This window comes from Natator depressus, chromosome 1 (genome assembly GCF_965152275.1).
Source record: "Natator depressus isolate rNatDep1 chromosome 1, rNatDep2.hap1, whole genome shotgun sequence".
Taxonomy (NCBI): domain Eukaryota; kingdom Metazoa; phylum Chordata; order Testudines; family Cheloniidae; genus Natator; species Natator depressus.
Window position 1 is genome coordinate 345951737 of NC_134234.1, and position 14279 is coordinate 345966015.

A 14279-nucleotide genomic window follows, 5' to 3' on the forward strand; every position below is an offset into this window, starting at 1 on the left:
ACTCTGACCCACAAGCCCCCAGCCCAGAACCGGCCCACATTCTCAAGTTCCATAATTTCCTTAATGCAGTTCGCCTCCAGGACCTGCTCATGGTCATCCACTCTGCCTTTGTAATTCCACCTGATGAGTTGGCCATTATAAACTGAGAACCGCATGACCCCAGGAGGGGATCATATTCATGAGGGACCACATCTATGTCCTGCTTTCCCCCCACACTGCCGGACCTGTGAGAGTGGCAGTTCTTCAATTTGCATGACTCTACCCTGTCAGGACACTTAGGGGGATATAAAACACAACAATTAATGTCCCATTTCTTGTGATGGCTCCGTTGCACCCCACGATAAAGACCTTTGTAGCTTCCTGCCAGGTGTTTGCCCTCAACAAGATCCCTCACCAGAAACCCTGTGGTCTCCTCCAACCTCTGGACACCCCATCTAGGCCGTGGGAGGCCATTTCCTTGGACTTTCTGATGGAATTACCAGAATCCAGTGGTTTCATCACCATCATGACAGTGGTAGCTTGCTTTGCTAAGATGGCTCACTTCATTCCTTGCATGGGTTTACTCTCCATGGAGGAAAACGCCCAGCTCTGGATAAACAATATAGTCCATCTTCATGGCCTCCTGGATCATGTCACCTCTGACCAGGGGCCACCATTTGCTGCCTGCTTCCGGCACAAGGCCCTACTTCTATGGGGACATGCATGCCTGTCCTTGGTTTACTATCCTCAGTCAAATGGCCAAATGGAAAGAATCATCCAGATCCTGGAACAATACTTTTGATGCTACATCAGCCATCACCAGGACGACTGGTCTTCGTTGTTCCCTGTGCAGAGTTCTCATACAATAATGCCAGAGGTGAAAGTAAGCCGGTACGCCCTGGTATGGCATACCGGCAAGAGCCGGTGCGCCGTACCGGGACCAGCTTTCCCAGATGGCAATTTAAAGCCCTGGGGTAGTGGCGGCGAGGCTCAGATGGGGATGTAAAGGGCTCGGGGCTCCAGCAGCCGCTACCACAGCGGAGCCTCAGGCCCTTAAAGCTCTGCCAGAGCCCCAGGATGGCGGTGGCAGCTACCTCAGTGATTTAAAGGGCCTGGGGCTCCACTGCGGTAGCGGCAGCTGGAGCCCTGGGCCCTTTAAATCGCCCCGGGGCTCCCAGCCGCCACTACCGCAGCTGGAGCCCCGGGCCCGGGGATTTAAGGCCCTGCCGTTTCCGGTTGAGGCCACACCTCTTCCAGTTGAGGCCACGCCCCCTGGTCAGGGCTCCGGCATACCGGTAAGTCCTTTGACTTACTTTCACCCCTGAATAATGCTGATGTTGCATCCACAGCCATAGCCCCTTCTTTATCAACTACGGATACGACCCCCAATTTCACCCACAACTACCCCCCATCCTCCCCCATCCATCTGTCTCAGACCTAGTACAATACATCCAGCACATCCAAGAGGAGGTGAAGGGACACCTTGAAAAGGCAGGAGGATTACACAGGGCATGCGGACAAGCATAGATAACTGGGCCCTGCTTACTCCCTAGGACAAAAGGCTTTCAACAGAACACCTCTGAACCAACAGACCCTCCTAGAAACTAGATTATCGATGCCTTAGGCCAGCAACAAATCAACCTGGTCGTCTTCAATCTCCAGCTCCCTCGACCCCTGAGAGTCAACATCTCACTTCTAAAACTGCACACCGAGAACACATTTCCTCATAGAGCCCAATCAGCGTCGCACAGACAGGCTCAGGAGGCGTACATTGCTCATGAAGTGCTTGACACTAAGATCAAGCAGGGCAAATTATGGTACCTGATTGATTGGGAAGGTTACGGCCCAGAGGAATGCATTTGGAAACCAGCTGAAAGTGTTCATGCAGCTGCCCTGGTTTGGGCCTTCGATAGGAGCCCCCCTGAGAAACCTTGACCCCTGTCACCTGGAGGGTGCCCCTAGGGGAGAGGATGTTGTCATGACCCATAGGTCTCAAACCTAAGTCCTCAGGAGCAGCCACACTCCAACCTTCCACCTACCGGCCTGCTGACAATGGCCTACCTGGGACCCACAAAGCCCAGCTCCAGTGTGTGGCTCCGCCCTGAGCGGCATCCCAGAGCAGCTGATTGACCTGCTGGCCCTACTTGAGCCAGGAGCAGGAACAGGAAGCTGTCTGAGCAACTGGGCTCTGGACTGTGTGCCTTGTGTTCCCTGCTCCTGCTGTCCTGGTCTGACGTTCTGGCATCCCAACCAACCCTGCATGACTCCTGGCATCTGAGTTGTGTTTTCCCACTTCCAGTTTGTCTCCAGCCTCTGACCCCCTGGTATCCTGACCTGGCCTTACTCTGCTTCCCGACATGTGGTTCTGATCTCCAGTTTGTCTCTTGCCTCAGACCACCTGGTATCCTGACCAGGCCTGACTCTGGTTCCTGACTCGCGATTCTAATCTGTAGTTTGTTTCCTGCTGCTGTATCCCAAACCAGCCAACTCTTGACTCCTGTCTCATGACTGTGGACTCTGGTTCTGAATTCTAGGTCTGGCCGCCCACATTCTCGCTGGCATATGTTCAACACCTACATGCCGCCAGCAATATGCAGATGACACCCAGCTCTACCTGTCCTTCACTACATATGACACCACCCAGTGCTTGGATGAGATCTGCTCTTGGATGAAGAACAGCTGGCTGAAGCTGAACCTGACCAAGTGATGCTGGTAGGCAGAGGAATGTATTTTGAAGAGTTTGCAGCTACAGTGCAGTCTCCTTTGGTTGAAGGCACAAAGTCACAATTGGTCAATTCAGTCCATAGTTTCAGGGCTTTTCACTGTGGCTGAGCTCTCAAATAGCAGCGTCTGTAAGTAATACTTTCTATCATCTCTGGTTGGCTTAGGAGATGCCATCGCATCCTGGTGGATGATGACCTGCCTTCAGTTATTCATCTCTTTTGGCTGGGCTGCAGCAATGCGATATGTACACGAAACCTTCAGCTCTTAGGAAACTCCAGCCAGTACAGAATGCTGCAGTGAGTCTTCTCAGCAACGCAGGCTACCGTGAACACATCCGAACTTACACTGGCTTCCCGGAGAATACAGAATCAAGTGCAAAGTCTTGGTCCTTATCTTCAAGGTGCTCAATGGCCTGGGTCCAAGATAGCTAAAAGATTGGCTAAAGCTCTAGGATGAAGACCATGGACGAAAACCAGCTTTGCTCATCTGGCCCAATGGAACTCTCTACAACAAGAGTAATACTTGTCTGTGCAGGTGACAGGACTTTCTTGGGGGTCAGTCCAAGACTGGAATGAACTTTCCCAGTAACTAAGGGACCACCACACACCTCACCACTTTCTGCTCTAAAGCAAGGTGCATTTCTCTGACCTTTCATAAGAACAGACATGCTGGGTCAAACCAATGGTCCATCTAGCCCAGTATCCTGTCTTCCGACAGTGACCAATGCCACGTGTTTCAGAGGCAATGAACAGAACAGGCAAACAGTGAGTGATCCATCCCCTGTTGTCCACTCCCAGCTTCTGGCATTCAGAGGCTAGGGACGCCCAGAGCACAGAGTTGCATCCCTGACCATCCTGGCTAATAGCCATTGGTGGACCTATCCTCCATGACATATCCATCCTCCTCTAACATACACATATGTTGTTTTCTCTCTCTCTCTCTCACTCTGTGTATTGTTATTGGGTTTTTTTTAATCCCAAACAAAGCACTCTGCTGCACACTCGTCTCCCCTGGGGGAGAGGATGAGAGAACAAACACATGACAGTTGTTGTTAGTCATGTTGCTTAGTGCATGACTGGAAGGGGCTCAGATGTCAGTGAGCAGCAGGGTCAGAACCAATGTAGAACAGAATAGAAATCCTCTTTGCCATTTAAGGAATATCATTGATGGGCCTCCTTCACTGCAGGCCTTCAAGAGCAGTGGGCTAAGCAGGGGAGCATCCCTCCACAGGTAAAACAAAAGGGCTGTTGCCTCTGAGAGGACCCAGCCTCTTCTTCCTGTATGCAGGAAGCCCTCTGTCCCCTGAGTATTCAGGCTGAGGTGTGCCCGGGGTGGTCTGCAGCCCGGGGAGCAGCATGTGCTGGCCCAGAGAGCTTTTCGAGCAAGAACTGCCACCTCACGTCTGTGTGGAGGAGCTTGAGTGACAGCATGCAACTCCCCCAGCACTGCATGCAGAGCAAGCGATGCTGTGAGACTGGAGAGACCAGAGCACGCTCCCCACGTCCCGTCTATGGGAGAGGATGATTTATCCACACTGACGCATAACTCTGTTCCGAAGGACACAGTCATAACGCTGATGCATCGGCATACTGGCTCCAAGCATCAGGGAGAGTCATTCTGGCACTGGTGCCCTATGAGGCAGGGCAGGAGCAAGACAGAGGGGTCCTGTCCTGAGCATCATTGCCCTCTGCTGGAGAGAACGGGTTGAACCTACCTATCTACTATCTAAGGCCTGGTCTAACCTAAAAAGTTGTACCCCTCTAAGGAGACTAGTATGGTTAAAGTGGCACAACACTCCCCCAGTGTGGATGCAGCAATGTTGATGCAGTATAAAAGTGCTTTATACTGGTATAGCTATTCCCGTAGGGCAGTGTTTCCCAAACTTGGGACGCCGCTTGTTCAGGGAAAGCCCCTGGCGGGCCGGGCCGGTTTGTTTACCTGCCGCGTCCGCAGCTTCGGCTGATCGTGGCTCCCACTGGCCCTGGTTCACCGCTGCAGGCCAATGGGGGCTGCAGGAAGCAGCGCAGGCCGAGGGACGTAACGGCCACCGCTTCCCGCAGTCCCCATTGGCCTTGAGCAGCAAATCGCGGCCAGTGGGAGCCACGATCAGCCAAACCTGCAGATGCGGCAGGTAAACAAACTGGCCCAGCCCGCCAGGGGCTTTCCCTGAACAAGCAGTGTCCCGAGTTTGGGAAACACTGCCGTAGGGGAATGGGAATAAACTACAGCGTAAGGCACTTTGATATCTGCACTAGGGGTTGTACTGGAATAACTATATCTGTAAAAAAAATACTCCTCTCCCCACCCCCTAGCTGACATTGTTCTTCCAATAGAAGACCTCTGTGTAGAGCAGACCGAAAGGATTTAGCTCACTTGCTCAAGCGCACCTCAGTCCTGTATGTATAGTGCAGGGGTGCGTGAGAGTCCAGGGTCTCCATGACCCATTCTGTCCTTGGCCTCTCTGATGGGACTGCCAGCCAGGGGGACAATTGGTGGCACTTTTGATTGTGTTTTGTCAGGACATGGGTCCATTAGGAATTGCACTGGGAACCCCCAGTTTAGAAAAGGACTGGACATTTATATGGACAAGAAGAAGAGCTGGAATTATAGTACCCCGCAAGAGTTTTGGAATGGCTATAAACCCTCCTGCTTCAGGGCATAAACCAGCCTCTCACTCGAGGGCACAGGAAGCTTATTCCATAACTACCTACTGCAGTAGTTGGAGTCAGCAAGCCCCCATGTATGGTTCAACACTTCTCTGTATGCAGTTGTGGCCAAAGGCAGCCCTTCTGGCCCACGGGACCTTGTCTTCCCTTGTGTTTGTTCCACAGCGGAGCCCTGTGTGATGTTATCAGGTTAACTATGACCATGTGACCAATGAAGTGGGTATTCACCCACGAAAGCTTATGCTCCAATACGTCTGATACTCTATAGGGTGCCACAGGACTCTGCTGCTTTTATGACTATGTAGATCATTGTTGCTACCACTGTTATATAATTGCAACAAATCTTGTACAAAGTGTGGCATGTAAGATGTCTATGGAAAGGTTATGATTTGCTTAATATGATTATGCCCTTTGTATGCATGTATCATTTTTGTATCTGAAGTTATGAATATTAACTATGTACCTGTATTTCGAATGTGTTTGCTCCTCTGGTAACACCCACAAGGTATTTAGCCTCCACATCTTGAAGGGAAGGTTTCAGAGTAGCAGCCATGTTAGTCTGTATCCGCAAAAAGAACGGAGGACTTGTGGCACCTTAGAGACTAACCAATCTATTTGAGCATAAGCCTTCGTGAGCTACAGCTCACTTCATCGCCGGTGGCAGTGCAGGTGCAGCTGGAACTGCATGCATCCGATGAAGTGAGCTGTAGCTCACGAAAGCTTATGCTCAGATAAATTTGTGAGTCTCTAAGGTGCCACAAGTCCTCCTTTTCTTGAAGGGACTATTCAAGTTAAATGGCTCATCAAGGAACACTTAACTCACAATGGACCATGGAAGACGCCTATCCACACCTGATGGACTTTCCTGTGAACTTTCTAACTAGAGTATGGGTAATGGCCTCTACTATGACTAAGTGAAGCAGGCATAGACATGTGACTTGCCCACGGGACTCCTAACCCCAAAAAGGCTGACAAAGGAGGTGCTGTTGTCATCATGAATAGGTCGGAATATGAACAAGAGGCTGCTCGGCAGCTCTCCAACGCCACTTTCTACAAGCCATTACCCTCTGATCCCACTGAGAGTTACCAAAAGAAACTACAGCATTTGCTCAAGAAGCTCCCTGAAAAAGCACAAGATCAAATCCGCACAGACACACCCCTGGAATCCTGAACTGAGATATTCTATCTACTACCCAAGATCCATAAACCTGGAAATCCTGGGCGCCCCATCATCTCGGGCATTGGCACCCTGACAGCAGGATTGTCTGGCTATGTAGACTCCCTCCTCAGGCCCTACGCTACCAGCACTCCCAGCTATCTTCGAGACACCACTGACTTCCTGAGGAAACTACAATCCATCGGTGATCTTCCTGATAACACCATCCTGGCCACTATGGATGTAAAAGCCCTCTACACCAACATTCCACACAAAGATGGACTACAAGCCATCAGGAACACTATCCCCGATAATGTCACGGCAAACCTGGTGGCTGAACTTTGTGACTTTGTCCTCACCCATAACTATTTCACATTTGGGGACAATGTATACCTTCAAATCAGCAGCACTGCCATGGGTACCCGCATGGCCCCACAGTATGCCAACATTTTATGGCTGACTTAGAACAACACTTCCTCAGCTCTCGTCCCCTAATGCCCCTACTCTACTTGCGCTATATTGATGACATCTTCATCATCTGGACCCCTGGAAAAGAAGCCCTTGAGGAATTCCACCATGATTTCAACAATTTCCATCCCACCATCAACCTCAGCCTGGACCAGTCCACACAAGAGATCCACTTCCTGGACACTACGGTGCTAATAAGCGATGGTCACATAAACACCACCCTATACCGGAAACCTACTGACCGCTATTCCTACCTACATGCCTCCAGCTTTCACCCAGACCACACCACACGGTCCATTGTCTACAGCCAAGCTCTACGATACAACCGCATTTGCTCCAACCCCTCAGACAGAGACAAATACCTACAAGATCTCTATCAAGCATTCTTACAACTACAATACCCACCTGCGGAAGTGAAGAAACAGATTGATAGAGCCAGAAGAGTTCCCAGAAGTCACCTACTACAGGACAGGCCCAACAAAGAAAATAACAGAACGCCACTAGCCGTCACCTTCAGCCCCCAACTAAAACCTCTCCAACGCATTCTCAAGGATCTACAACCTATCCTGAAGGACGACTCATCATTCTCACAAATCTTGGGAGACAGGCCAGTCCTTGCCTACAGACAGCCCCCCAACCTGAAGCAAATATTCACCAGCAACTACATACCACACAACAGAACCACTAACCCAGGAACCTATCCTTGCAACAAAGCCTGTTGCCAACTGTGCCCACATATCTATTCAGGGGACACCATCATAGGGCCTAATCACATCAGCCACACTATCAGAGGCTCGTTCACCTGCACATCTACCAATGTGATATATGCCATCATGTGCCAGCAATGCCCCTCTGTCATGTACATTGGTCAAACTGGACAGTCTCTACGTAAAAGAATAAATGGACACAAATCAGATGTCAAGAATTATAACATTCATAAACCAGTCGGAGAACACTTCAATCTCTCTGGTCACGCGATTACAGACATGAAAGTTGCGATATTACAACAGAAAAACTTCAAAATCAGACTCCAGCGAGAGACTGCTGAATTGGAATTCATTTGCAAATTGGATACAATTAACTTAGGCTTGAATAGAGACTGGGAGTGGCTAAGTCATTATGCAAGGTAACCTATTTCCCCTTGTTTTTTCCTACCCCGCCCCCCACTGTTCCTCAGACGTTCTTGTTAAACCCTGGATTTGTGCTGGAAATGGCCCACCTTGATTACCATACACACTGTAAGGAGAGTGATCACTTTAGATAAGCTATTACCAGCAGGAGAGTGGGGTGGGGGGAGAGAAAACCTTTTGAAGTGATAAACACCCATTTTTTCATGGTCTGTGTGTATAAAAACATCCTCACTGCATTTTCCACTTTATGCATCCGATGAAGTGAGCTGTAGCTCACGAAAGCTTATGCTCAAATAAATTGGTTAGTCTCTAAGGTGCCACAAGTCCTCCTTTTCTTTTTGCAAATAGACTAACACGGCTGCTACTCTGAAACCCCATCTTGTTACCTGTAATTTTCCACCAATTAGAACAATGGGTTTCCCTTTACTTGGCGGAAGCCATAAAAGGCCCTGGAAACATCTCCATTTTGCCTCTTTCCTGCTCAAACCTCTGGACTATAGACTTACACTCATGGGAGCATTCTAACCAAAGGAGTGAGGACGTTCCAATCATTTGGAAGCAACCAGAGACTTAACAAGCCAGCCGTTTATTCCATCACTGCTTCAAGCCTGATCCAAGAACTTTGAAGTGAGCTGTAGCTCACGAAAGCTTATGCTCAAATAAATGTGTTAGTCTCTAAGGTGCTACAAATACTCCTTTTCTTTTTGCGGATACAGACTAACACGGCTCTACTCTGAAACCTTACAATTGTTGTATCTATTTGATTCCTTTAACCAATTTTAACTCTCACCTTCCTTCCTTTCTTTCTTATATATAAATCTTTAGATATTAGATACTAAAGCAGGAGTGGCCAACCTGAGCCTGAGAAGGAGCCAGAATTTACCAATGTAGATTGCCAAAGAGCCACAGTAATATATCAGCAGCCCCTGCACTTCCTGCCCACTGGCAGCCCTGCCGATCAGCACCTCCCCCTGCCTCCTGCCCTCCGCGATCAGCTGTTTTGCAGTGTACAGGAGGCTCTGGGATGGAGCGAGGAGGAGCAAGGGTGCAGCAGACTCAGGGGAAGGGGCAGGGGCCTTGGGGTAAGTGGTGGAGTGGGGGCAGGGCCTGGGGTTGAGCAGTGGAAAGTTAGCACCTGTAGCTCCAGCCCCGGAGTCAGCACCTATGCAAGGAGCCACGTATTCACTTCTGAAGAGCCGCATGTGGCTCCAGAGCCACAGGTTGGCCACCCCTGTACTAAAGGATTGGTAACAGCATGATTATTGGGTAAGATCTGGGTTGTATATTGACCTGGGTATGCGGCTGGTCCTCTGGGATCAGAAGAATCCTTTTGTTTGATGAAATTGGTTTTAAATAACCACTCATCATTAAGTCTAGTGTCTGGGTATTGAATCCAGGACTGGAATACCTAAGGAGGCTGCACTTCTGACTTCTTGTTAGCCAGTGTGGTGAGACAGAAGTTAACTTTTGTTGCTGGTTTGGTATATCTCATGGAAGAATAACCACCAATTTTGTGGTGTGTCTGCCCTTTTTCCCAGCAGCTTGTCCTGAATTTGGTATTGTCCGTTGTGACCCACTGAGGCATGGTGACACCCTGATCCTGATTGGGGCCTCTGGCCACTACCATGAAACAAGGGAAGGAGTACTTGTGGCACCTTAGAGACTAACAAATTTAGATGCATCCGATGAAGTGAGCTGTAGCTCACGAAAGCTTATGCTCAAATAAATTTGTTAGTCTCTAAGGTGCCACAAGTCCTCCTTTTCTTTTTGCGAATACAGACTAACACGGCTGCTACTCTGAAACCTACCATGAAACCGATATTCATCATGGCGTGGGTATAGCCAGCCTCAAATACATCTGCTCTGTCAGCACAAAGAGGAGGAGGGGCTCCTGGTACCATGTCACCTACCTCATAGGAGTTGTGAGTCCTCCTCCGTGCCCTCAGCCTGCCTCCTCCTGTGAGTCACCCTTGCTGACTTCCGGCAATAGGGGAGCAGCCTGCAGCACATGCATGGAAACAGACCAACCCCTTGAAGCTCTGCTGGGGACCTGGGCCCCCTGGACACCCCATCTGGAGAGGCAGTACAGGAGCCTATGGACCCTACTGCCCTGGAATGACAATGGAATGTGATTCTGAGCCACTAAGTGCATGGCTGCTGGCACCCAGACCATGCTGGACTCAGTACAGAAGCAGCAAAAGGGAAAAGGAGTGTCTCTCTCTACCTAGAGGGGCCCCCACAAAGCGGGAATGTCTCTGGAGAACCAGCAACTGGGACAGAAATGACTTCCCTGACTCAGAAACCCTGCTGCCTCCTGGGGAGGCGGCTTGGACTTGTCCACCTGCCTTTTGGGCAGCCATGAATCAAGAGCAGAAGCTGTCAGACTAGATGGGTGGGGACCAGCTTGGCAGGTCACATGCTCCCACACTCACCCCCTTGAACCTGACAGCATAACAGCAAAGTGGCCGTGACTAGGGAGCTGGAAGGGGGGCGGGGAAACCTCTGACCCTAGGCACTGGATGCACAGAGCCTCTTTGCTTCCCCACGCTGCTAGCTAGCTCTTGGGGGGCCCAGGCCAGAGAAATGGGAGTGGGTAAAGCTGAAGACTCTTCGCCATCTAGAGTGACCAGGTGTCTGGTTTTGGACCAGAACACCCGGTCAAAAACGGATCCTGGCAGCTCCTAGCCTTAGGGGTGGCCAGCGGGGTCTGCATGCTGCCCTGCCCCCCGCCCGCCGGCGCCGCTCCCATTGGCTGGGTCAGAGCAGGGGAGGAACTAGCACGAGCGTGATTCACGAGCGCTCAGCAGGCAGCTGTTGAGGGGTCGCGTGACCCGCGCCTCTCCCGCTGCTGCCTGGCCTCTTCTCCTCGCATGGCTGGGCTTGAGCTGCAGCATGTGCCCTGCAGCAAACCGCGGTCTGTCTGCCGCCCCATTGCCAGCACCCAGGAGTGCGAGGTGTGTGTATCCCCGTCTCCGAGTGCTGGGAACGGGGCTGCACCCCTATCCCCCTCACTGCATCCCTCTCCGTCCCAACCCTCCCCCGCACTCCCATCCTCCCATCACTGTATCCCTCAGTGAGAGGCAAAAAGGCATTCTTTAAAAAGTGGAAGATAAATCCTAATGAGGAAAATAGAAAAGAGCATAAACTCTGGCAAATGAAGTGTAAAAATATAATTAGAAAGACCAAAAAAGAAATTGAAGAACAGCTAGCCAAAGACTCCAAAAGTAATAGCAAAAAAAATTTTAAATACATCAGGAGCAGAAAGCCTGCAAAACAACCAGTGGGGCCACTGGACGATCGAGATGCTAAAGGAGCACTCAAAGACGGTAAGGACATTGCGGAGAAACTAAATGAATTTTTTGCATCGGTCTTCACTGTTGAGGATGTGAGGGAGATTCCCAAACCTGAGCCATTCTTTTTGGGTGACAGATCTGAGGAACTGTCCCAAATTGAGGTGTCATTAGAGGAGCTTTTGGAACAAATTGATAAACTAAACAGTAATAAATCTCCAGGACCTGATGGTATTCACCCAAGAGTTCTGTGGTTGTGCTCTATGGATTTGTACTTGGGCTTCGGGAGTGGGCCTTTAATGGACCCATTGCAGCTGTGATAATGTGTGGTCCTAATTCCACACATAAAATTACAATAACTTTAGTGAACAAAAAACATGGAGCTGGTTACGAGAAATGGGGGGAGGAAAAGAATCATGAAAATCTTTGTGTAATTTCTTTTTTTTTAAATGACCCTTTTTGACTATTTTGCTGCCAGCTCTCGCGTGCTGTAACAAATAAAACCTGAACGTAGCATAATACAGCTGTCAGAACAAGAACTACCCCTGTTTGGGCCTTGCTGTTAAAATGAGCATGTGAGAGAGAGTGGGGGAGAGCAAGTGATGGAGGGAGGGGGGATGGAGTGAGCAGGGGGGTGGGGCCTCTGGAAGGGGCGTGGCAGGGGCAGGGCCTCAGGGAAGGGGCAGGGCAGTGGGCGGGGCAAGGTTGTTCAGTTGTCTGGAATTAGAAAGTTGGCAGCCCTATCGCCGCCTGGGCCTCTGGTACCCACAGGAGACCGAGGGCAAAAGTTTGTCTTGTTTGATGCGAGGCAGGGGTTGAGTTTCATGGGGCTAAGGACAGGAGTAGGAACCGGGAGGGTTTCTGTGTGTGATCTTGGGCAAGTCCCTTCTCCTCTTTCTGCAGTGAGGAGAATGATACTTTGCTGCCCCCAGGAGCATGCGCAGGCCCCATTTTCAGGACAGAAATGCCTGCTCTTCTTCTGGGCATCTCTGGGATGCGAGGCTGAAAGGTCACTCGAAGTGCAGAGTAAAATACCAGCACGGTTCAGAACCGCAAGATGTGCCCAGTTCCTTCATATCAACCTCCACTTGATGTGAGGCCTCCGGTCCTTCGCTGGGTGCTCCTGACCCTCACCTGTCTGTTCACCTCCTCACCCACCCTGCCGAGGGCAGGTCGGGTCCCCTCCATGAGAGCAGAACAGGCAAGGAAAGGCCTAGAACTAAATCTGAAGCAGCACAGACCTTACTTGGTTCCTGGGCAGACGATTCCCTTCCTGCCTTGCACCCTATACTGCGTTGCTGTGTCCCGTGAAACAGCTGCCACGCTCCACCACAGAGCCAGCTGCATTTCAGGAGGGAAGCGATTCATGTACACAACATAGAAAGAGTTCTGAGATATTACACACACCTGGGTCATGCAGTATTATTGTTGTTCTCCATAGTTTGTTCCCGACTTAAGAGCAGAACTTTCTCTAGTAGCAAGAACAGGAGGACTTGTGGCACCTTAGAGATTAACAAATTTATTTGAGCATAAGCTTTCGTGGGCTACAGCTCACTTCATCGGATGCATTCAGTGGAAAATACAGTAGGAAGATTTTAAAAGCTTATGGGAACACCCCCTCCCCATGGCACAGCCTGGCCGGGGGGGGGTCTGTGGGGTAAGACCCCGGCCCCGCCCCATGGCACAGTCTGGCCGGGGGGGGGAGGTCTGTGGTGTAAGACCCCGGCCCCGCCCCATGGCGCAGCCTGGGGGAGTCTGTGGGGTAAGACCCCAGCCCCGCCCCATGGCACAGCCCAGGGGGGTCTGTGGGGTAAGACCCCGGCCCCGCCCCATGGCATAGCCTGGCCGGGGGGGTCTGTGGGGTAAGACCCCGGTCCCGCCCATGGCACAGCCGGGGGGGGGGGTCTGCGGGGTAAGACCCCGGCCCCGCCCCATGGCACAGCCGGGGGGGGGGTCTGCGGGGTAAGACCCCGGCCCCGTCCCATGGCACAGCCTGGCCAGGGGGATCTGTGGGGTAAGACCCCAGCCCCGCCCATGGCACAGCCCGGGGGGGTCTGTGGGGTAAGACCCCGGCCCCGCCCCATGGCACGGCCTGGCGGGGGGGGGGATCTGTGGGTGGGGCCATCGTCCCCCTTCCTCCCCGCCTGCGGCCAGCCTGGCCCCGCCCCTGCCGCGTGGCGGCCAATGGTCATGTAGTCCACCCGAAACCCCGCCCCCCGGGGGGCCTCCCCGCGCATGCGCCCGGCGCGCCGCCCGGGCTGGGTCCAGCCGAGGGAAGATGGCGGCGGCTGGGGCTCGGCGCCGCCGGCTGGAGTCTGACGTGGGGGCGGCCGCTCTGGCCGCGGTATGAGCCGCCCGGCCCCGCCCCAGCGCCCGCGTCTCGCTGCTCCCGGCTCGGCCAGGCCTCGCCATGGCCCGGCTGGCGGATTACTTCGTGCTGGTGGGCTACGAGCTGGACAAGCGGGGTGAGTGCCGGGCCGGGCCGGGCCGGGCCGGGCTGGGCTGGGGGGGCGCACCGGGGGGGCGAGGGCCGGGCCGGGCCGGGCCGGGCCGGGCTGGGCTGGGGGGGCGCACCGGGGGGGCGAGGGCCGGGCCGGGCCGGGTGAGTGCCGGGCCGGGAGGGGGGAACCGGGGGGGGTGAGTGCCGGGCCGGGGAGGGGGAACCGGGGGGGGGAGATGGGGGGGGGCGAGGGTCGGGCCGGGGGGGCGAGGGCCGCGGCGGGCGGGTGGGGGGGGGCGAGGGTCGGGCCGGGGGGGCGAGGGCCGCGGCGGGCGGGTGAGGGGGGGTGAGGGTCGGGCCGGGGGGGCGAGGGCCGCGGCGGGCGGGTGAGGGGGGGTGTGGGGGAGGCGCAGGGAAGCGGGGGGA

General features: G+C 52.9%; 1 protein-coding gene across 1 annotated transcript in view; it reads left to right on the forward strand.

Moving 5' to 3' along the window:
- Positions 1-13772: 13772 nt before the first annotated feature.
- The window catches only part of SBF1 (SET binding factor 1), a 145502-nt gene continuing 144995 nt past the window's right edge, over positions 13773-14279 (forward strand). The window contains 1 exon segment of the mRNA XM_074942775.1: positions 13773-13878. Coding sequence (XP_074798876.1) covers positions 13824-13878 — 55 coding nt within the window. The 5' untranslated portion in view covers positions 13773-13823.